Source organism: Podospora pseudopauciseta (genome assembly GCF_035222475.1).
Source record: "Podospora pseudopauciseta strain CBS 411.78 chromosome 7 map unlocalized CBS411.78m_7, whole genome shotgun sequence".
NCBI lineage: Eukaryota > Fungi > Ascomycota > Sordariomycetes > Sordariales > Podosporaceae > Podospora > Podospora pseudopauciseta.
In genome coordinates this window covers 3114158-3136067 of record NW_026946667.1, presented here as the reverse complement: position 1 = coordinate 3136067, position 21910 = coordinate 3114158, and the positions used below count along the sequence as shown (strand labels likewise).

The following is a 21910-nucleotide window of genomic DNA, read 5'->3' as shown; positions in this document are numbered from 1 at the left end:
GACTACGTCGAACATTGTTTGAACAGTGTCGAAAGGGAAGGAACAAAGACACCCCAACTGGTCTGTTCTATTCGAAATCAATCTAGAAACACAATAGCATTGTCCTATAACAAGGCATCGCGCCCTTGGAGCTATTAAAACCGCGCCTTAGCTCTGAGTTGTATCAGCGTGGACATCTGCCTCGTCTTCTTTCCACTCTAACACTAGATATACCTAGACAGGAAACCTCCAACAAAAAGCTCACCAAAGATGTCTCCTTACCCTAACACCAAAGTCCCGGCTTACTGGCAGCTCTTGATGAGCGAGCTCAACATCCCCAATCCAGCCGCAGCAGCCCTTGCCGTCTCCTGCTTTGCTGACTACGCCTCCGAGCTTCTCGCTCACCAAGCCCCCAACCTACTTGACCCGCATTTCCCTGACATTCAGCTTAGGATTAACCTGGCGCTTAGCAATGGAAGTGTGGCTTTCTCTTGGACTGACTTGGGCCGGCCCCTAAATCCAGCAGATTACGCTGCCATCTTCGTGATTAGAGTTGTGCAACATGCTGCTGGGACTTGTGCTTTCCAGAGCGCCCAAGAGCTCTTGAATGATGAGTTCATCTTGAAAGAGGCGCATGTCATCCTATGTAAATTGCAGAGCATCTGGAGAGGCAGCGATTCCTGGGTGGAGGGTAATAGACTGGAGCCGCTCAGGGCGGCGCTGCTTAAAAGCATGGAAAACTTGAGGTAGTGGGCACACATCTGTGCTGAGATGGTGTGTAGGTACCTAGGTGAGTCAAAAAGTATTATGTAAATCAAGAAATGTTGAACCTCCCCTCATATCCAAACTTTTGTGCTATATTTGTGCTTATATCATGTATAACTGTTTGTCAAGAGCATCATCTGGCACATGATCAAACACCAGCAGCTGCAATCTTGGGCTCCCCTCCCTTTGATGAAACTTCCTTGTCACCTTGAGGGCGAGACTTTACTGTTGTGCTTTTTGGCCGAGTACAGACAATGCAGCACCCAACACAGGCCCCAAAGCAAGACAGAATGTGCAGAATGCTATGTTGCTTGTCAGTGATTGCATCAAAAAGAATCGACAAGGAATCATACCCAACAGCCAGAGACAGCTGCGCAACAGCCGTTCTCTCTGCCCTGTAGCCCACTCTGTCGTAATAATCACTTCCTCCGTAACCATATCCTGCTAATGCGACACTGAAGAAGGCAACGATACCAAGAATGCCGGGTATCAAGTCCAAAAAGCCAGCAATCCCAGCCCCGCTGGCGTCGTATCTATCGATGAAACAAGCGATGACACATGAGAGGTTGACGGCGACACCAACTGCAAACTTGTTTTGCCTGACGCGTTAGCATTGAGACCTTATCATCTCCTCAAGGTCGCCACCTACAGCTGCAAAACTTGTACCAAAGTCCTTCACGCCGCCCTCGAAAGGTGAGTCGGGTCGATTGACAAGCTTATGTGCGTAGGCGGTGTACCCTATGGCTGCGAGCTCGAGGACCAACAATATTCCTCGGGAAAAGAGACTCCAGATGCGGTGATAGGGAGCGCGATCCGGATTTGTGGCTCTGTTTTCTTTTCTGATCTGTGCAGAAGTGCGCGGTTCGGTGAAAACATCTGTTTTCGCGACCGCCACCGATGGTGCTGTTTCGGGGGGTGTCTCGACCGTTGCTGGTGATGGCTCTGTCATGGCGGCGCGTGTATGTGATGAAGTTTGTTGTAAAGCGACATTGATGGAATGGATATGGACTGCAACTGTCTGGGCGAGCAATTGGCATTAAGTTGAGTTGTACGCTCATGCGACGAGGTGTGGCGAAGCTCCAGAATACGAACTCGGTATCTATATAGCAGGGTATCATCGCTTGTTTAATAGGGCGGATGGTTGGTTTGTAGGATTCGAGATGTCACCCAACGCGGCTGGTAATAATAGTCGGCGGACACCGAGAAAGAAAAGACCTGAGAGATGAAAGAAGGAACTTAAAGCAAGTAACCCCTCACTTAATATGTCGACATTTTGAACCTGCTCATCTTTAAGAAATGGTGTTGTCATCATGTCTGCCTCAGGGATGTCTAGCAGGACCCTAACCCTACAAATGCCGACCCCCACGAACCGCACAAAACTGTGATGGGTGACGACATCAGGTGACTACGCGTCACGTCCAGATGGATCTCTTTCACGAGTCTCTTGTCGGGAGCGCGTCATTGGAGGCGCCACCATGCCCTTGTTGGCGTTGCTGCCTGAGGACTTGGAGGGGTAATCGCAAGCCACAAAGACGGGAGGAAGTCGCTCCGGCTTCTTTGTCCATGATGTTTAATATGTGCCATCTTATTGTTTGCCCGAGGATGGTCTCTCCTTCCTTCTTGGCCGCCTACCCAGACCTCTAGGCTCGAGCCGTTCAACAAGCCTCTCCATCTCTTCCATACCTCGTTACTTGTCTGCAGAATGTCGCTCACCACTCACGCTGGCAACCTTACCCTCACCACTGTCCTCTGGTTCGACACTCAAGCTGAAGAAGCAGCCAAATTCTACACGTCCGTGTTTCCCAACTCCAAGATCCTGCGCAGCCAGCGCTATTCAAAGGCCGGCCAGGAAGTTCATGGACAGGAACCCGGTTCCATCCTCTTTGTCGAGTTTGACCTTGACGGTCACCGCTTCTCAGGTCTGAATGGCGGGCCTCACGTCACCTTCAATCACGCCGTGTCCCTCATGATTGACTGTGCCGATCAGAAAGAAGTCGACTATTACTGGGGGAAGCTGAGCGAGGGGGGAGATGTCACAAAGCAAGAGTGCGGGTGGCTGGCTGACAAGTTTGGCGTGTCGTGGCAGGTTGTGCCCAAGAGGCTCAAGGAGATGCTAGTCAGCGAGGATGTGGCGGCAGCTGGACGAGCTTCAGTGGCTATGATGGGGATGAAGAAGCTCGATATTGAGGGATTAGAAAAGGCGTTCAAGGGCGAATAGTCAGTCAGTGGTCCTGTCACGAGCCTTTTTGACATGGGGTAGCGATTGCGTTCGTCCGGACTGAACGTGGTCTATCTCTAATTACACTCAACAACACCACACAACCTCTTCAGAGTGCCTTCCAGCCTAGCCACACCGCTTTTCCTCCCTCGTTTCCTGTCGAAAAGTGAATTTCGACTGCCTCATCTTTCGCATCGGGCGGGCTGTTCCCGGACCCTTCCATCAGTCCATAGGCCCCATACCGCACGACTTCTCTTCCACTAACCGGCCCTTCAGTACCCCATGTCTGTTGGTTATATTGTTAGCTTTCTTGCTCCTTCCAGGTCGCCAGCCACCAAGAGGCAGTGGTCACGTACGCCAAAGATCCCACTCTGGATTCCACACTTGAATGTGACCCCATCAATGCCGCAGCTACCTCCCCCCGTTGATGAGAGACGGAATTCATCGTTACTTCCCACGCGCTGAGCGTTGAACTCGCCACAGAGCGACTCAACCGTGGTCCATTTTCCTTTTGAGGTCAAACAGCCAAGATCTTGATTGTTTTCGCGGACATCGAGGGTGCGAATTTGGCCAGGCCCGCTGAAGTCTTCAGCTAATGCCCAAGAAAATACGATACAGGCCAGAAGAGGTGTAAAAATGGTGAGATGCATTTTGGCTTGCGGTTCTTGTCTTCATTTGAATGAGTTATATGTAGCTCAGGACGGCAGTTGGCTGGAATGTTCATCGCCATAAATAGGTAGCTAGGACAGTCTCACTCTTTTTCAGCCCCCAATCTTCACATCGCATTTCCCTGTTATCCGCCTGTCTGCTACATGTTGAGGTCCGTCAAAAGAATCCCGTCATAGCAAAAGACAGGAAGCAAAACGGAGGGCCGTTGATCGCCCCGAATCATTACCCTCTGAGACACTCCAACGTCACCCACGATGCAGTTTTCCGGTCCCCGTCTTCAGCCCCCATCCAGAAAACATCATCGGCCGGCACCTGACCCGTGTGGCTGCCAGTTTCGGTAGCTATCCATGCCTCTCCCATCTTGGCGGCACAGGAGGTCAACCAATGGCTGTTGTTGGCTGCCCACCCCGGAGGTCCGGCAGTCGGTTTTTGCTGCCCTGAAATGGCATCTGTCAGAACCCCTCCCAAACAAGGGAAACATGAAATCGACGGAGCGGACCAACGGGATTTTCACATGTAAGGTCTATTGGCCACCTTCATGCTATCTCGGTCTTGTGGAAATCTAGTTGTTTCCTGGATTTTTTAGGCGTTCAGCATCTGGTTATTGGCTTGGCTATGTCAAAATACAAGAGAGGACAAAATACCTGAGGTGTTTTGAGCTTGGTGGAGATGTCTTCAACTTCTTAACTTTGCTAGTTAGATCATCTTACCACTGTTGAATATGCGATGAAATGTAGGGAGGTCTGTGGCCTGAGAAAACTGCGACTGATTTGATTCCTTTACCGATTTCTGTATTGTACAGGTTGTATGCTGTCACTTTAGGGCGAGAGCACTGTAAGTCTCACGTATTAAGGGGCTTTCATTTCAGGTAAATCTCACATCCCGCGGTTCAACGAACTGACCAAGCAACATCATCATCTGCTTCCATTGATACCAACTCCGTTTCATTCCATTCCTTGACACCTGCTCCACCGATTATCTCGCCTCATGCCTAGCAATACAAACTCCAAGAACTCCCCTTTCAGATTTTTGACTCCTGATAACACAATGACAAATAATACCCCTATCCCACTCCTCATCCCTCCCCTTTTCTAGTTGCCCAAAACTCTCTTGCGAAGCCGAAAGGATACCCCCCCAACAAGCAAGCCACCCAAGATCCACATCAACCTTTTTCCCCTAGCCAGATAGTTCCATCCTTGCTGGGATGCTGACTGGCTGTCAGAACCACGAGAGCGGTGGTCCTTAAACCAGGGATGTGCCAGCAGGGTTTTGGTAGTCGCACGCTCAGTTGGTTCCCATTTGGAGATGGATAGCAACAGGTCCGACAGAGCCTCGCCATCCTCGCGATCATGTAGTAGGCTTGGGCGCCAGATCGTTTCACCTCCAGTCCCTGCTGCCTTGATGTACTTGGGAAGACGTCCTGTTTTCCTCCAGATCTCGTCCTGTTTGGCGAGCTCCTCTTACTCCTCCGATGTCTAGGGAAGCACATGTTTGACACAAATTCTGTTTCTCATCACGTCGGGATCGCCATGGTATGTGGAGGCGTGAGATTCCCGACGATTGAAAGTCGCGTATTTGGACGGGTCATTCATCTGTCGCTCACTCAGTTCTCTGCCGACGCTAACACAGCTGGTGAGCAGGGGACTATAGCGCAGTGGCATTGGTCCCATAAGCCTTTCCACGTCCTCCACGACAAGCCATGGTGTGGACTCCGAGTCTTCATCGCCGAATGGGTAACTTCCCGCCACGGTCCAAAGAATAGTGCAGGCGAGTGACCAAATGTCTGCCGGCCAACCTAATCGCCCGTTGGTAAAAATCCCTTCGGGGTAGGACAGCTCGAATGGGATGGCGCAGATGGTGGGTGGATTGTCGAGGAAGTAGGCCATGCCAAAGTCAATAACCGCGATATTGTAAGAACAGGCGCCGGAAGAAAGGTCGAAGTTGGCCGTTTGGATGAGATAAGGAGGGAAGTTCGGTTCGATTTCAAAGTCCCGTTCCCCCTCCTCGTCAACTGCGTGGACTCGGACTATTTTCGGTTTGCCCTAGAGCTTGATCATCTTCTCCTCTGGCCATTTGTCGACTCCAGGAAGCAAGCAAAACATGACGTTTGCGAGTCGAAAGTCGCCATGATAGATGCCGTGCTGATGAAGAAAGGCCATGGAATCAACGATCTGATAGGCGATGGCTTTCAGCAAGGACTGACAGGGCGAGTACAGGTCGTGGACGTGTTGAATGGCGGGACCATAAAGATGCGAAACGTGGCAGAGATGCTTGCCATTCGGACCATTGATCCGGAAGTACTCAAGTGGGATGCCGATGTGATGTTTTCTAAGGGCTGGGTCGTCTGGCTGGTACCATTTGGCAAGGTTCTTAGAGATGACCATATCTGCCATTGCAGTGGTTCGGTGATCTGGCAGCTCGTGGGGGTCGATGTCGGCTGTCGGATGCGAGACCTTCGCAGAAAAGATTTTGACTGCCCTTCATTTGGCCGGGGCCCTGTCTCTGCAAAGCCAAACCGTGCCGTGTTCGCCGCTCCTTGTTTGTTGATGGCCCGGAATCGATTGCTCTTGCCCAGAAAATCACCCAGAAGGACGGGATGGAAGCCGCTGGGATGGTAATCGTTGGGATCTTCGACACCGCCACGATGTTCAGCCTCGTAGTATTTCTCATTCTCCAGAGGAGGGGGAGCCTGAGCTTCGGCATCTTCAAATGAAGCGGTGTCGCTGGGAGAGACTGAGTTTGTGTGGTTGCTTCTGCCAGAGCAAAATTTGGCAGCGACGCACTATTCACTTCCACTCATCTCTCTCCAGCCCCCTTGTGACAAACAAGGTGCTCTTCTAAACCCACATCTGGTTGCTCTGCTACTATTACTCACCTGAAAACTCACAATGAGTGAACAGATCAAGTGGGTGCCCCACAGTGGGAGCATCGTCAGCGAGAAGAGTCTGCCAATTTTAAGTTATTTAAACCACCACAGACCACTCTGAACTCTCTCCCTCTCACTGTCTCTCGCAAGCATCAGCAACTCAGGTCTCTCTTCTAGAGTTTCGTTGCACTTACCAAGCTCACATCTTGACTATTTGAGTTACTTTCGACTCGAACCCCAAGCGTCGACAGTTATTTTCAGTCTTGCCCCAATCCTTCCTGACCTACGATCAGCAAACCTTGAGCCCACAATCAGCAACAAGTTGACAAGTTTGGAGTCTTCGGGCACGCTCTTAAGTCGCTAGACATCCGCTTCACTCCCACCAATATCACGTCCATCGTTGACGTCGATTTATATTCAATCTCGAGCTTCAAAGGTAGGTCTGATCTCTGTATGCGAAGCAGTTGTCATCTGGTTACTGACTGACGACAAGTCCAACAGCCTAGGAGCCCAGCTGTCACAATGCCCATCAGCATTCAACCACATTGCGGGCAGAAGAAGACCGGGCAAAGTCGGCCAGGCAAGGGGGACCCCGACCCGGAGATCGGCCTATATGTGGAGGGGATCTCTATCAGCGGTCCTGGTATCACTCCCCAGAAGCAGGGTGCTGGAGATCCGGCAGCAAGCAATCAAGCACCGCGAAAAGCTCAGACTACTATCAAGACGACCGGGGCCGGGACGTCACACTGCCTGCAACTTGACGACCCGAACGTAGCGGAACCCACAACAGCTGCGGAAACTGAAGCGGCCGGTGGCCGCCGAGTACTGGCTTGTGGGCAACTGCTCACAGAAGGTACTGGCGGATCACCCAAGCCGCCTCAAGCCGAACCCCGGCAGGGAAATTTGTAGGTTGACTATGCTTTTACTTTCGTGTTCCAGCATGGACATAACTAACATATCTGTTCCCTCTAGATTCGAGTTTGAAGCCCGCGGCCGCGCCGCCTCCAATTACCGGGGGCTGGTCATCAAAGGTATTCAAGAATTAAGATGAAAGGGAGAGGGGAGAGGGGAGAGGGAGAGGGGGAGGGGGGAGGGGGAGGGGAGGGAGAGGGGAGAGGGGAGAGGGGAGAGGGAGAGGGGAGAGGGGAGAGGGGAGAGGGGAGAGGGGAGAGGGAGAGGGAGAGAGGAGCGGTTCGATACCTAACATCAAGGGATTTATGAGGGCGTTTCTCCAAATCTCACGGGAATCTGACGGGATGATGTGGATGAAAAACGGCGAGGAAATGGCGAAGTGCGGATGGCTTTGCGACAGTTAGATAAGGTACCCCTAGATGGAGGCACCGTGTTACGGAGTTATTGTTTATGAGAGGACTTACAATTGTTTATTTACATGTGCTAATTGGTGCCTTGTCTCATTACAGCCAGGTGTTATCACGGATCGGTCATGGGGTGTAAATGCTTACCTAGGGTATATACAATGTCGAAGGAGGGTCAACGAGCTGGAGCCATCATACCAAGGTAGGCGAGCGAGACCGTAGGGAGGCACACGGATTCGGTTTCTGTCTTGGACCTCTAAGCCCCGACAGTCCTTGGAGATGTTAGGGATGACCATAGATATTATGGATTAGGTACCGTTTTTGGAAAAGCGCGGCATGATAGCAACTCCTTCAATGGGAGAAGAATTTTTGTTTTCTCTTGTCGAGATATGTACAAGTTCCAAGCACTTTTCACCCCCCGGTTCCAGCAATCCGGGCATGGTCAGTCTAGCCACGTCGAGATTAACAGCGTAGGAAACAAGCAACCCTTTCAAGGTGCCTTAGCCCTCAGTCGTGAATCACATTGCTTCCTGGCGGTATATCAATCCTTGGCCCGCTCGGCTTTGCCTCCTCCCCCTTCTCCGGAAATTTGCGGAACAAGTCGGTAAGGCGGTCAATCGGGGCTGTGAGCAAACCCACGACCGATTCAAACGGGGGATGCTCTCCAGCCAAGGGGTGACTGCGGCTGGGAACAAAGTGCTTGGTTCGTCCAAAGCTTTTCGCCATGGACTCGGAATGCTCAGGTGTCAGTTTCTCTTCGAGAGCAGGCAGGTCATAGCCTTCTTCGTCCTTGATGTGGTCCTCGAGCTTGCACCAAAGCTCCTTGATCCTGGGTATATAATCGGGGTCGCTAGAGCTCATGCTCTGAAAGTCCTTGAGCATTTTCTTGACCTTCATGGAGTTAGTAGCAGCTCTGCCACGCCTGGAGATGGAGCTGAACCTGGTGATGATCCTTTCTGTCCGTCTCGGCAATCTGGCTTCCCACGGTGCCCATGTGCCACTCGAAAGCAGGGTACAGAATCAGCTCCTCTCCCACCGAGTGACGAGCGAGTTCCCACGTGAACTGATTGCCCCAACGCTGCTGGTGGTCCGGGTCACTCGAGTTGACCACTTCGTTGTAGCAATCCTGGATATGGCGGTGGTCGTCGGTAATAGCCTGGGTGATTGTGGCCATACAAGCAACACCCAGGGCGTTCTGCGTCTGAATGGGCCTGACACGGGCCGAGATGACCGAAGCTGGTGAAAACCCTGGCCGTGGGATGAGTCTTTTGGTCAGGAAGCGACTTGCAAGCATTGTGGAGGAATGGGCAAGGGTTCGATCGGCTTAAGAATATCAAAAAGGGGAAAAACAACTTTTGCGCCAAGGATCGTAGGTCAATATTTGTAGAGATTTGGTAGTGCCAGGTGGGACAGGAACTCACGTCAGGAAGACGTGAGAGTGAACAGAGCCATCCCAGGAGCTGGGACCTTCACATATAGCCATCTCAACTTTTCCATCGTCCCAAGATTCCCCAAGTTGAGATACCAGACACTTCTACCGGACTTGGGCTGATAAGCACAACCGATAAGTCAACTGGTCCTCCACTCGACTCAACTCATATCCCCGCAAAGCAGCGCCATTCAGACCGAGCTTCAACATCACAAAATCAACCTGTGAGACAATGAACCTTTTGCGACCGTGATAAGAATCTGAAGCACAAATCACCTCGCACTGACCGCTGAGGGCTGTGGTTCGTTGGTTGTTTCAGTCAAAAAACGACAGGTTCAATAGATGATGTCATCATTACAGACAGCCTCCTGCAGCAACAAAACAGCCCCTTGCCTATTGGACAATGGCATCGAGATTCGCAAACATCAATAGCTCCAGGCCCCAGTCAACCACCTTGTGTCTAGCCGGAGCCTTTGTTCCTGGACAGCTTCGGCTTGCCGAGCCTGTGGGCAAGCTTCCTCCTACCCTTCTCTAACATGATGATTCATTGACTCGACTTCCTCATGCGGGGAAGTGTCTGTTGTACAGGAAGTCATTGTCTTTGATCGACATGTGGGGTTTTATGGTCGTGATGAAGAAGATGCCAAGATGGTGGTGCCCGTGATATAAAGGGGTTGAAGGGGCATCTGGGTCGAGGACCGCTGCCTATCCCAGCTCTCCTGTTACTTCATCCCGAGAACCTTACGGATTGTTTCGAATCTGAAGACCATCACAGCCAAGAATCACCATGTCGGGCCTCAACTCCAACCAGATGGACCCGCGCCAGCACCCTCTCAAGGCGACTGCTGCTGGCATTGCCGCCGAGTTGGTGGGTGAGCGCCGCAACCCTCGCATGACCCATATGCAGAGCGCCAACGAGGGCCCCGCCGACATCATCGCAAAGGTGTCCGGTGCCTCAGCTGGCGGAAAGAGAGAAGACGATGCCCTTTACTTCACCAACAATGAAGCCATCCCATTCCCGGACCCCATCCACAGCAAGACCATCGGTGGTATTCCCGTAGCCAGCGATGTGTTTCTCTTCCAGAAGCAGCAGCACTTTAACCGGTCCAAGCCCCTCGAGCGTATGGTTCACCCATGCGGCTCTGGTGCCTTTGGTTACTTTGAGTGTACCAAGGATGTGACTGACCTCACCGTAGGTATCTCTCAGGTTGAAACTTTTGCGAGCAGAAGAGGTGCTGACCTTACCCCAGAAAGCCGACTTCCTCTCCAGCGTGGGTGAAAAGACCCCCGTCTTCACCCGCTTCTCGACCGTCACCTTTGGCCGTGAATTTCCCGACGAAGGCCGCAACCCCCGTGGCTTTGCCATCAAGTTCTACACCACCGAAGGCAACTACGACATCGTGGGCCTCAATTTCCCCGTCTTCTTCTGCCGCGATCCCATTCAAGGCCCCGATGTCATCCGCTCTCAGTCCCGCAACCCCCGCAACTTCCTCCTCGACTATGATGCTCTCTTTGATCTGTTGGCCAACACACCCGAGGCCAATCATGCCGGCCTCATGTTCTTCTCAGACCACGGCACTCCTGTTGGCTGGCGATACAACCATGGCTACGGCTGCCACACGTTCAAGTGGGTCAACAAGGAGGGTAAGTTCGTGTACATCAAGTACACCTTCCTCGCCAAACACGGCCAGAAGCAGTTTACCGATTCCGAGGCTGTTGCTATGTGCGGTCGTGATCCAGATTATTCCAAGCGTGACCTCTGGGACACCATTGAGGCCGGCGAGGAGATTGAGTGGACTGCCTACGTCCAGGTGATGCAGCCCGAGCAGGCCGACCCCGACCTTCTCGGCTTTGACCCCTTTGACGTGACCAAGGTCTGGCCCAGAGACCAGTTCCCGCTCAAGGAGTTTGGCCGCCTCGTCCTCAACAAAAATCCCGAGAACTTCACCCGCGACGTCGAGCAGGCCGCCTTCTCCCCCGGCAGCATGGTTCCCGGCATTGAGGATTCGCCCGACCCGCTTCTCCAGTTCCGCATGTTCTTCTACAGAGACGCCCAATATCACCGCATTGGTGTCAACCTCCACCAGATCCCCGTCAACTGCCCCTTCATGGCCAAGAGCTACGCCTCGCTCAACTTTGACGGCCCCATGAGGTCGGATGCCAACCATGCCGGTAACAAGCAGTATGCCCCCAACAGCTTTGCTCACAAGTTCAGGCCCGACGCGGCCGAGGCGCCGTATGCTGTCAGCGACAACATCATGAGCCGGAAGAGCCATTACTGGCATGAGGGAAAGAAGAATGACTATGCGCAGGCAACACAGCTTTGGGCGAGGGTAATGACGCCCCAGCAGCGGGAGAACACGATTCAGAATACGGCCAAGTACTTGGGCATTGTCAAGTACCCAGAGATTCAGGTATGCTTCAGATCAGTGAGGACGAAATAGTTTGTAGCTGACACCTGGAACAGAAGAAATATCTCGCCCAGCTGTACAACATCTCGCCCGATTATTCGGAGGGTGTGTTCCAGCTCCTGCCGGCGCCGCAGTTTGACATGAACGAGGTCAAGAGTCTGGCTGAGAATGCGCACACGTGGTACAAGGAGAAGAAGTTCCAGCCTTTGAACGGGGAAAAGCTGACCGGTTTCGCTCCGCCGGGACCAGTGTACAACTACTAGCTTAATTTGTTTGTTGTGTCTGTCTGTGAGTATCGTAAGGAGCTGGGGGCAAATGGGGTTCTTCATCACATTGAATGATCATTCCTGTCGTGTGTCCAGGTGTTTGCTGTGTGTGGCGTGGTAATCTTGCGTTTTATTTCCCAAGCAGATCCTCTATACGCTAATAGTCCTGAAAACGCTAAACTCCTCGCCTGTGGCAGCCAGCACGCCGGGAATCTGTGGGTGCCAGTGGACCTCCTTGGCCAGGTTCTGGTAGTGCACAAACAGAAGCTGGGGAGGCACGTCCGCAACACCACCCGTGTCCTTGCTCTCCTCGTCGTCCAGCTCGACGGCCAAGTCCCAAATGGTGACGGTGTTATCACCAGCAGAGACGGCAACGATACTGTCATCAGTGGGATGCCATTCGACACTGGTAATCTGCTCCTTGTGGTAGTCGAAGCTGGCGATGGGTGTGGGCTTTCCATCCGACTTCCATTGTCTGAGATCCCAGACACCCCACACACCAGCATCGTCACCGGAAGCCAAGAGATGGGTGGTTTGTCTCGACCAGGACATGACGTTTACGTCGACATTGCTAACTTGCATGCTGAGCGCTGGCTTGCGGGCCTTGCTGCGGACATCCCAGACGCGAATGGTGCCATCAGACGAGGCAGAAGCGAAAACGGAGGCTTCCGAGGGCGACCATTGGAGCTCTTCTACCGAGGAGGTGTGGCCGGTGAAGGGGCGGTTGTCGGTCACAAAGCCGCCGCCGTCGGTGCGGGTGGTGACATAGATGAGACCGTTGTTGTCACCAGTCAGGAGCTTTCCCTGTGGGTGAAGGGTCGACCAGTCGACAGCATAACCCTCGGACTTGTGGGCGCGGATGGTGCAGACGGGCTTGTTTTGTTGGGGGGTGATGATGGTACCCGGGGTATCAAAAGAGGCGAGGTGGGGGGTAATGTCGTGAATGTAAACATTGGTGGACTCGGTCATGGTCGCGGTGAGGGTGGTCGGGGTCTGCGAGGCACCAGTGGCAGGGGCCTGGTGAGCTCGTATCCTGTTGGTGGTGCTGTTGAGAGGGATACTCTTGTGCTCGAGGAGAGGGTCGGAATCCTCATCGTCGTCCTCGTCGTCGCTGGAATCGTCGTCGTCACCGCCTTGCATCTTGCTCAGGGCGCTCAGCTTCATCACCATGAGAGAGTTGTCCGAGGCCTTTGTGTTCTCGGCCTGGGTGCCTGCTACTGTGTACATGGTCATGGGGTAGACGCTGCGGTTGTCGCCGAGCCCGTCGCGGATAATGTCGAAGGAGAGGCATGGCCATGGTGTGCTCAGGTTGTGAAGCATGCGGTATGTGGTGGGATCGGGAGAGAGGGTCTGGCCAGGCTCGAGTTTTGTTCTGCCGACGATGAATGTGCCCTGGGGGTTGTCGAGCTCCATAGCGCCCTCCTCAGCCTCTCGTTCGGCATCTGGTCTGCCGTCGACACCAGCCTCGATGATCTCGTCCTCGCTCTCAAACTCATCCTCGAACTCGTCCTCGAACTCGCCCATCTCGTTGGTCTTGTCATCGTCGATGTCCATAGCATCGGGGCGGCTGCGGCCCTTGAGGGGGCCGGCGCTGTCTTCGTCGGCAGTGCGCTTGGACATTTCGAAGGTGTTTCTTGACTAGGTAGCGATATTCAGTCGAGTAGGGTGTTCAATGACTTTGCGGCAATGCGACAATTAGAGAGAGGGACTGGCTGGCGGGGTTCGTCGTGGTCGCAAAAATCTCGAGGGCCGCCCACCAAAAATTTGTGGATTTTCAACTTTTTAGTGGGGCATCTTATCACCCCGCATCAACCCCACCTGAGTCCCGCTAGCAGGGATTGATGCCAAGACCCAACTCAGGGACACAGAAGTAACGAAGCTCGGCGATGTCAACTCTCTCGATTTCCTGTGTGGCGGACATTGTCTATCACTCTCTCTTTTCCCTGTGGGCTGTAAATCGCAACGATTTGTAGTTATAATGCTGACTATTCACAGAATCTCGATATTCAGCGCTGTCTCATTCTCAGGCTGGAACAAGTCTTATCGGCCACCCACATTCAATCTCATGACCTCTGCCTCAAACGTTCTGATCACATGAAGTCATGTTTTGTAAATCAATACAAGACACAGGCTTTTAACTGTCTTCTTCACTTTCACAAGCTCCACAAGCTTTACGATCGAAGCATCCCTCTCTTGGATGCCGGGTGATGGGCTCGGAGTTGAGCCTCCGTGGGCAAAAGCGGGTCACTGTCCGCCATGGCATTCGACCCCAAGCCCATTTATCCGCACATCAACACGTCTCCATTTCTCCATTCTCTGAGCCTCAGGATGTTTTGTTCATGAGATGAAGACAAAAATGGGCTTCATCAGCCCAGCCATGTCTCCCTCTCTGGTCTCCCGGCCTCGGGGTGTTCTGTTTCTTGTCTGCCTCATCTCCTTGGTCACCATCTGGTCTTGCCGCCTCCCCAAAATATGCTTGTACGAAAGCACTTACAGGACCTCACTCTCACCTTACCAGCAACCCCAACCAAACCCGGTCGATCTGTCTCTCCCCGACTCACCCTTCGTCCGCTGGCCTCTCGAGCGTGTCTGCCGGGAGCAGACCATTTGGAGGCCCGGCCTGGTGTTTATTTGCGACAACAATTCGGGAGGAATTGGTAACATCCGGAATTACATCCTCACTTGCATCCGCTATGGTATCGAAGCCGGCGCCACCGGCATCGTCCTGCCCCGCATCCGCACTCGCAGCGAGAAGAATCTAGCAGATTTGATGCTGGACTACCAGCCGTTCACCTACTTCTTTGACGAGGACCACTTCCGAACCAATCTGGAAAGGGCTTGCCCTCGGATCACGGTCTACGATAATGATGAGAGCATCCCCAACGTACAGCTCCCCGTGAAAGCCGAAAAGGTCAGGCCACATGATCTGGGGAAGAGGGGAGGCTGTGATAAGCGGGACCTCAACAGACACGTCGGGGTATTCAACAAGGCATTTTCCGGTTACCTGGACAGGACGGAGAAAGAGTTTGGATGGCCTGAGTTGAACGAGATGAGCCCCCGGCCGGTTAGGTTTCCTTGGGGAGTGCAGTTTGAGTGGCCTACTTGGAAGGATGGGCCAGAATTCACTGCCAGTTTTGGAGGGCTGTTGAGGTTCAGGGAGGATATTCTGGCTTTGGGGTTCAGAGCAAAGGGGTACATGAGAGAGTTTGCAAAAAGACATGGGGGAAGCGGACGGTATGTGGGGTTACATTTGAGAACTGAGAGCGATGCGCTGAGTCGGTGGCCGGATTTTGGGAACCAGACAGAGGCGTATCTGACGGCATCTGAGGCAACGGGGATCAAAGCTGCTTATTTGGCGACGGGGAATAAGACAGATGCAGCGAGGCTGGTTGAAGAGGCTGAAAGGAGGTTGGGCATGGGTGTCATCACCAAACATGACCTGCTTGCCAAGTACTCGAGGGAGGACCTGCTGATGTTGGAGGCTCTGACCTGGGACCAACAAGCCCTGATCGACTTTGTTGTGTTGGTCGAGAGTGACTATTTCTTTGGCATCAGCCCAAGTTCGTTCAGCATGAACGTAGCTCTGAAGCGTCACCTCAAGACTGAGGGCCTACACACAAGACCGTGGAAGATTGGTGGAGATGGAGACGGAAGAAGCTGGCTGACTGGGCGGTTTGAACAGTATTGGGATGATTGGTTGTACATGTATGAGTCCATGTGGCCATAACGTCTCGATTGTTTTCTAATCTCGATTCCTCTATCACTATGCAGCCATCAACCCATTGAAACATCACTTTTCGAAATCTTCTCCATCTCAAACATCGGCCTGGGCGCCATTGTACGAGTGGATCTATCACCCCCAGCTGTTAGCTCACTTCTCATATGAAGGGAAAAGTCAAACTTACAGTATGATCGAAACATCCCGCAGGTGTATCCCACAGGAACGCCCCAGTGTTGATGAAGACCTCCTTGCTATCACCACAGACCAACCAAGCAGCACTGTTGGGCCTGTTGATGTCACTGACGGTCCAGGTGAGGGTGTCGCCCTGCCAGCCAAAGGTACCATAGGTGTTTGGTGTGGTGTCAAACCATGTCCTGAGTCTTCTTTGGGTTTTGTCGGTGGGGTTCTCGACGTTGAGGTAGAGGTTGGGGGAGTTGCCAAAGTTGTTCTGGATTAGCTGGCCGGAGGTGAGCTGGAACTGGGCGGCCGTCTTGGAGTTGGCGAGGACCGCTGCTCTGGGGACGGGGGTGGATGTCGGCTGGGGCTGGAGATAAGAGCGGTAGTTGGGCGTGGCGACCGCGCGGATCCAGTACCACCCTGATTGCAGCGTGGTTGGAGTGGGGACAACCGGGCCGGAGCCTGAGCCGGCTTGGGTAGAGGTGGTGATGGATGGGGGTGTAGTGACAGTGGTGAGAGTGGTGATTACACGAGAGGAGGAGGTAATAAGCTGGGAAGATGATGGGACAGGTGTGGGGGACGGTGCCGGTGTCGAGGTTGGTGCCGGGGCGGAGGTGGCTGCTGGAACGCACTGGGCATAATATGGGCTGGGAAGCGTCAGTAATCATCGACCGCAATGTGGGAATAGGAGTCTTGAGGAGGCTTTACTTGTATGTGGTGCACTGCCAGCCAGCACTGCAGCTCTCGTCTGGTCGCCCGGTACCACCACACTGCTCATATGGCCCGCGTTGGGCCGCCGCACCGGCTGTCAGTAGGAGAACAGCAGAGAAAACACGCATCTTGAGAGCCAGGTTGAGATTGAACAATGCCAAGGTGACTAGAAGAGTCAAGCTTTTCACCAAGCTTCAACGGTGGAAAAGTGAGACTTTATGACATTTTCATGATACCCACCCACACAGGGACCTTGGCGTAGCCGGCCCGGTTCAGTCGTCCGACTTGCCTTTTCAGAATGGACGGAATGGAGCTGGGGCAGGTATTCCCGGGAATTTGGGAACGAAGACCCGGTTTGGGAGGAAGTGTTGCATCGAAATGATCGGATAAATTGCGATGGGGATGTAAACAGCGGGATAACCCGCTTCCCTCATGCTTTCAATCGCTAGCTGACGGAACCTGCCTTCCGAACTGCCTACTTACTCGTTGGAAAGCATCTCAAGCCACCTGAATGTGGGTGCGAGTGGGAAAGGATTACACTCGGAAAAGACTGACTTTGATGCACAGAAGGAATATCTGAAACCGACATACAAGAGGGTTGGTTTAAAGAAAGATCTGTCCTCCATTTGCGACAAACCCAGCGTCAAAGGACATCCTGATCTTGTAAACGAGTGTAGATCCTTGTCCTTGTCCTTGCACATAGCTGTCCTTACCTAGGTATGAAAACCATCAGTTCTGGCCCTTTGCAGCCTTCTTCGCTTTTCCCTGGGCCAACTCCTGAAGTTCCGTCTCCAACTCAGCCAACTGCTCCAGAAGAGACTTCTTCTTCTTGTCATCAACATCTCCACTGGCAAAAGCTACACGTATGTGGTATTTTGCCACATGAATGTTCGCCACATCAACGGCATACTGCGCTAGAGCAACAGCATTCGCAGTTCTCGGATCTTTGCCTTCCGGGTCGCTTCTCTTGCGGCCATCGAGCGTTCGTTGCGCATCGGTGAGAGCTTTATCTAGTCTGGATTTTTCGAGCTTCCAGGCCTGTGGCGCTATATATTAATGTTAGTGTCTATTGAAGTGCCCCGTCACGCTGACTCAAAGACGAAATAACCTACAGCGCCCATCGACAAAAGTAGCGCCTCCAGTACTGGACATCTTATCGTTTGGTGTTATGCGTGTAACTGGCGTGGGTAGAAGGAGGTAATTCGTCTATATAATCCTGAGATAGACAAACCCTTCTGTCTTTCTGAAGCTGAGATGGACAAATGCTTCTGTCGACCTGTGTGTAGCTGGGATCAAACAGCGTGGAAACTTATATCTGTCTACCTTGAGCTGAGATAGACACACAACAAGGCTCGGACCATAAGAACGGGAACTTTCGCATGTACTCTTTCGAGCGTGGCGTACACACAGAAACCAGAATTTTCAGGTCAAAGAGGCCGTTGTGCCGCAGAGCCTGGTGATGTTGTTTGCTATGTCGTGATCATCACCGGCTTGTTCGGGGCTCTTCACTGTGAGGAGGCCAGTTACAATAGGTAAAGAGAAGAGGGGCTCGCCCTCACCGATACGCATCACCTCATCAAGTACTTCCACGGTTTGGAGTTGGATGGTGGTCTGTGGATGGGCCCCGACGTGGGAGAGCTGAAGATGGTGTTCAGGGCCTGTTCATTTTTGGCGAGGCGTCAGGCCTTCCCAAACGATACTGTCCAATTTCGGCCATCTACTGCGTCAAGAAAGTATTGCCTGCCCTTTTATGGCCAAGGGATTGGCCCTTGGTGGTAACCCCCTGGTCGAAATGAGGCACACCTGGACTTGAGGGGGGCAATCAGCTGTGACGCCTCAACCTGTTAGTTGTCAGCTCGACCCGTGAGTCTCTGTTTTTCATCGTTTGACCTTTCATAACGCCGGATAGAACAACAAAAGTTATATTTGTGTATTCCATCGTTAACTGTGTGTTCACAAAACAAATTGTAAACAATACCCCTGAATCTATGGATGCATGAAGTTATGCATGCACAACATACAGCAATTCTGAGTTGTGAATTTACAATGCATGGAGCCTGCCTTCAATCCCATGGTAGGTGACTATGGAGCCTCATGGTACGTCCTCTGATTGTTGGGGCTCTCCAATCTGGGGCCTGTTCTACACCAGCGCTCAGATGTTAGGTTCCAATGTTACTCATGGTGTGTCGCACACAACCAGGGACTTGATTTGACAAGTGTGTGCACTGCCACGCACCCTTACCAGAGTTTGCTGCGGGAATTATCTTGTGGTGTGTGGCATCCATTACTATCCGGTAGTCATTGCCGAGAGCCTTGTGCCTCAGTCAGATCATGATTCTGCTCTCACACTTCGTAATCAGACAAGTAGCATTCGAGGATCCTGGTGGCACCACATGTATGGTTCTCCTCAGTTTACGTGACCTGGTGAGGGCTAGTAGCTATTTAGACCATGCAGGAAACGTAGGTACCTAGCTAGGTACATGATGTTCACACGAGTCCGCTGGGTATTCCGTCACGTTGTAAACAAAGAGATTGAGGCCTTGCGAAAGAGTCAACAGGCCCCTCAAAATACGCAATATACCTCTAAAAGATAGGAAATAGGCCTCTCAAGATAGTCAGAGGGCCCTAAAAAGATCGTCGAAGGCATATCAACTATCTTTGAAGCGCTTAAATTCTTTGTGCAATCTCTATTACATTGTCAACCACTCCTGCCTACCAAGGCTAACCACCATTGCGCCACATCACCAACAACAACCATCTTGTCATTATATGTGAGTCTCTTCAGAAATCAACACGTCGGACTCCGCCTCATGTGAACCAAAAGGGTTCCAAATATCAGGAGATAGCGACTGTCGTATCAACAAGAGTGTGCTCATGAGACTTATCATGTTCTCGGCCAGGGGCATATCACTCATAGTGGCAGATTATAGCTGCTGAACACGACCTGATATATGGCGGCAAATAGGAAGCTTGAAGGTCAACTGCCTGCATCAGTCAACCCTCAGCCTATAAGACTTCGTGGAACTGCTGCAATGCGAGGATGCAATGCACAACACATCCGCCATTTGATTTGACGTGTTAAGAAATACAGTAGATTAAGTGCAGTTTTGATCACATCATCAGTGGGCATTCCTGCTACACAGGCTGTCAACTAGATCCATTTAACCATGAGACTGCCGCTCCAATCCCCAGTCTCTGGACTGGCTTCCCATCACCCGTTGCAAAGGCTGCGCTTCAAGCTTTCCAAATATCATTTGCTCCACAGCCATCATTATCACCCAGATACGTACGCTTAGGCTTCAAAATGGCACGCTCAGACTTTGCAGGCTCAACTCTAGGCTCAGAGCCCTCAAGCCCAACCAGTCCCATCGGGAGTGACAGGTCGCGTGGAAGCAGCGCTCCGACAACTGTAACAGCGGCGTCAGTGGATCCCTTGATCAACCCGGCACAAGCAATAGACGGAGCGGAACACCAAACGACTCCATCACTCGCATCGATTGCCATTGAGGAACCAATCCCCGCTGAAGGCTGGCTTGATCTCGCAAGATTGATGACGAAGACACCAGATTTTGCGGCCTTTTCGCGGTTCCATGACCTTCACATCAAAAACCTTTTGTATTATCAAGTCGAGTTGTCAGTGTTGAGGGAACAATTGAAGGATCTGGAAGAGCTGGACAGGGATTCGAATGGTCTCGACCTTCATGGCGAGTCTGAGTTTCACAAAGAACCCGAGAAGATTTTCTGGGGACCGGGCACCAACAGTAAACAGTTTTTGAAGATTCGAGAATTGAGGGAATGTTTGAAGGGCTACGGTATGTTCAATCTTGTTGTATTCTCCTCAGCTCGTCAAATATTTCGGGTCGTGGGCTCACATGGGCATAGACGAAGCACTCCTGCAGTACTCCCAAATATCAACGCTCCCTGAACCCAGCACGCACAACATGCGACAACTAGTGAAGTGGCTCCAGGACGAAGATCATGGAAACATGACTGTTCAAGGAGTTGGCAGCGAGATATGGGGGGATCAGCAAAAGAAGCCAGAGCCTCCCCCACTTCGCCAACAGTTCATGAATCTCATCAGCTTCTGGAACAAGACAGAACCGCCAACCAGATCAGACCTTGTGGCACCTCGTTGGAGAAAGGATGTCGACGGCCTGACACGGTGGCTCGCGGAGGAGCTCATTCCCTTTAGAGAAGCTGTAAAAAACCCCCACAAGAGAGAAGCGGACGATTCGGAGTCTACGGCCGGTCAAGAGGAAAGCGAAAAGACATCTACCAACCATGTGCAGGATGCAGATAAAGAAGCGCAGAAAAGGAGGTCAAGAACCGTGAGTCAACATTCAGATTGGTGGTCATCCAGCCAGCCTATCAGGTTACTAACATCGGAAAGGACAACGTTCGAGCATACTCGGGCGACACGCTACTCAAGCTGACTTATCGCGGAGCAACTTTGGTGGCCTGCATGCTTCCAATTGTCGCCATTCTTTGCCTCTCTATAGTCCCCAACTTGTACCATAAACTGGCCATGATCACATGCTTCACAGTCCTCTTCGCCATAGCAGTCATGTGCATGACCGAAGGGACAAGAGTTCAAGTGTTTACGGCCACCTCCGCGTAAGCTTCTCTGTCTCTCTTAACACTCTTCTTTGCACTCCAGTGATGACCCCTATTTAAACCCTGAACCCTGAGCCCCTGAATCACTGAACCAAACAGGTAGTGCACCAGAATCATGCATGGCCACGAACCCCCTCGTAGGAGCCACAGAAGAAGAGGCTGACACGACATCGACAGATTCCTCGCCGTACTGGTGGTTTTTGTCCCGGTTCAAAGTTCCTGAAATTCCAGACCACCCTACATCGTCAGTGATGCTTGGTACCTAGCTAGATAATAGGCTTTAAAAATAGTCAACAGGTCTTGAAGGATAGTCAGCAGGCCTTGAAAGATAGCTCATTTAGCTCAAAATATAGTTAATAGGCCTTAAAAATAAGTAATAGGCCTCCAAAAATAGTTATTAGGCCTTCAAAGATAGTTAATACGCCTTAAAAGAAATTCAATAGGCCTAAAAAGATAGTAAATAGGCCTTGAAAATCATTAAAAGGCCTTGAAGGATACTCGGTAGGCCTTAAAAGATAATGAAAAAAGTGTTGAGTTTAAGTTGTAGGCCTTTTAAAATGATACAATTTTCAACTAGATGTTTAGCAGGGCGTTGAGCAGGGCGTTGAACTGGGCGTTGAACTGGGCGTGGGGGTGAGGAGAGGGTGGAGGGGACGGGAAAGAGTGGAAGGGAAAGGTGAGGGTGCAAGGGAGAGGGGGGTGGACGGAGAAGGCATGATGTACTAAGATATGACGTAGTGAATAGAATGATAGAGACCACAACGTAGA

General features: G+C 52.0%; 12 protein-coding genes across 12 annotated transcripts; 5 read left to right on the top strand and 7 right to left on the bottom strand.

Annotated features, from left to right (window-relative positions):
• Positions 1-726: 726 nt before the first annotated feature.
• QC763_701010 (uncharacterized protein) lies at positions 727-2022 on the bottom strand. Its single transcript, XM_062915119.1, has 3 exons — positions 1394-2022; positions 1098-1333; positions 727-1046 (listed from the first exon to the last, which is right to left on the bottom strand). Exons 1-3 carry the CDS (start codon positions 1691-1693, stop codon positions 893-895), a joined length of 690 nt encoding a protein of 229 aa, XP_062762247.1. The 5' UTR covers positions 1694-2022; the 3' UTR covers positions 727-892.
• A 3-nt stretch (positions 2023-2025) lies between these two features.
• Positions 2026-3054, top strand: QC763_701020 (uncharacterized protein). The gene is made up of 2 exons (XM_062915120.1): positions 2026-2257; positions 2346-3054. The coding sequence occupies exons 1-2, from the start codon at positions 2167-2169 to the stop codon at positions 2960-2962; spliced, it is 708 nt and encodes a 235-aa protein (XP_062762246.1). The 5' UTR covers positions 2026-2166; the 3' UTR covers positions 2963-3054.
• On the bottom strand, positions 2983-3804 carry QC763_701030 (uncharacterized protein). Its single transcript, XM_062915121.1, has 2 exons — positions 3319-3804; positions 2983-3248 (listed from the first exon to the last, which is right to left on the bottom strand). The coding sequence occupies exons 1-2, from the start codon at positions 3610-3612 to the stop codon at positions 3072-3074; spliced, it is 471 nt and encodes a 156-aa protein (XP_062762245.1). The 5' UTR covers positions 3613-3804; the 3' UTR covers positions 2983-3071.
• Positions 3805-5673: 1869 nt separating this feature from the next.
• On the bottom strand, positions 5674-6024 carry QC763_701040 (uncharacterized protein; the record flags this gene model as incomplete). Its single annotated transcript, XM_062915122.1, has 1 exon — positions 5674-6024. One exon carries the CDS (start codon positions 6022-6024, stop codon positions 5674-5676), a length of 351 nt encoding a protein of 116 aa, XP_062762244.1.
• A 995-nt stretch (positions 6025-7019) lies between these two features.
• QC763_0111700 (uncharacterized protein) lies at positions 7020-7548 on the top strand (the record flags this gene model as incomplete). Its single annotated transcript, XM_062906493.1, has 2 exons — positions 7020-7402; positions 7470-7548. 2 exons carry the CDS (start codon positions 7020-7022, stop codon positions 7546-7548), a joined length of 462 nt encoding a protein of 153 aa, XP_062762243.1.
• A 772-nt stretch (positions 7549-8320) lies between these two features.
• QC763_701050 (uncharacterized protein) lies at positions 8321-9107 on the bottom strand (the record flags this gene model as incomplete). Its single annotated transcript, XM_062915123.1, has 2 exons — positions 8321-8704; positions 8754-9107. 2 exons carry the CDS (start codon positions 9105-9107, stop codon positions 8321-8323), a joined length of 738 nt encoding a protein of 245 aa, XP_062762242.1.
• A 332-nt stretch (positions 9108-9439) lies between these two features.
• Positions 9440-11916, top strand: QC763_701060 (uncharacterized protein; the record flags this gene model as incomplete). The annotated part of the gene is made up of 3 exons (XM_062915124.1): positions 9440-10434; positions 10493-11656; positions 11710-11916. The coding sequence occupies exons 1-3, from the start codon at positions 10030-10032 to the stop codon at positions 11914-11916; spliced, it is 1776 nt and encodes a 591-aa protein (XP_062762241.1). The 5' UTR covers positions 9440-10029.
• A 153-nt stretch (positions 11917-12069) lies between these two features.
• On the bottom strand, positions 12070-13539 carry rrb1 (Ribosome assembly protein rrb1; the record flags this gene model as incomplete). Its single annotated transcript, XM_062915125.1, has 1 exon — positions 12070-13539. One exon carries the CDS (start codon positions 13537-13539, stop codon positions 12070-12072), a length of 1470 nt encoding a protein of 489 aa, XP_062762240.1.
• Positions 13540-14263: 724 nt separating this feature from the next.
• QC763_701080 (uncharacterized protein) lies at positions 14264-15646 on the top strand (the record flags this gene model as incomplete). The annotated part of the gene is made up of 1 exon (XM_062915126.1): positions 14264-15646. One exon carries the CDS (start codon positions 14264-14266, stop codon positions 15644-15646), a length of 1383 nt encoding a protein of 460 aa, XP_062762239.1.
• Positions 15647-15733: 87 nt separating this feature from the next.
• Positions 15734-16847, bottom strand: QC763_701090 (uncharacterized protein; the record flags this gene model as incomplete). The annotated part of the gene is made up of 3 exons (XM_062915127.1): positions 16526-16847; positions 15822-16464; positions 15734-15769 (listed from the first exon to the last, which is right to left on the bottom strand). The coding sequence occupies exons 1-3, from the start codon at positions 16654-16656 to the stop codon at positions 15734-15736; spliced, it is 810 nt and encodes a 269-aa protein (XP_062762238.1). The 5' UTR covers positions 16657-16847.
• A 288-nt stretch (positions 16848-17135) lies between these two features.
• On the bottom strand, positions 17136-18110 carry QC763_0111640 (uncharacterized protein). Its single transcript, XM_062906492.1, has 2 exons — positions 17641-18110; positions 17136-17574 (listed from the first exon to the last, which is right to left on the bottom strand). Exons 1-2 carry the CDS (start codon positions 17678-17680, stop codon positions 17258-17260), a joined length of 357 nt encoding a protein of 118 aa, XP_062762237.1. The 5' UTR covers positions 17681-18110; the 3' UTR covers positions 17136-17257.
• A 972-nt stretch (positions 18111-19082) lies between these two features.
• Positions 19083-21587, top strand: QC763_701100 (uncharacterized protein). The gene is made up of 5 exons (XM_062915128.1): positions 19083-19299; positions 19429-20340; positions 20411-20856; positions 20919-21142; positions 21320-21587. The coding sequence occupies exons 2-5, from the start codon at positions 19833-19835 to the stop codon at positions 21363-21365; spliced, it is 1224 nt and encodes a 407-aa protein (XP_062762236.1). The 5' UTR covers positions 19083-19299; positions 19429-19832; the 3' UTR covers positions 21366-21587.
• Positions 21588-21910: the final 323 nt, after the last annotated feature.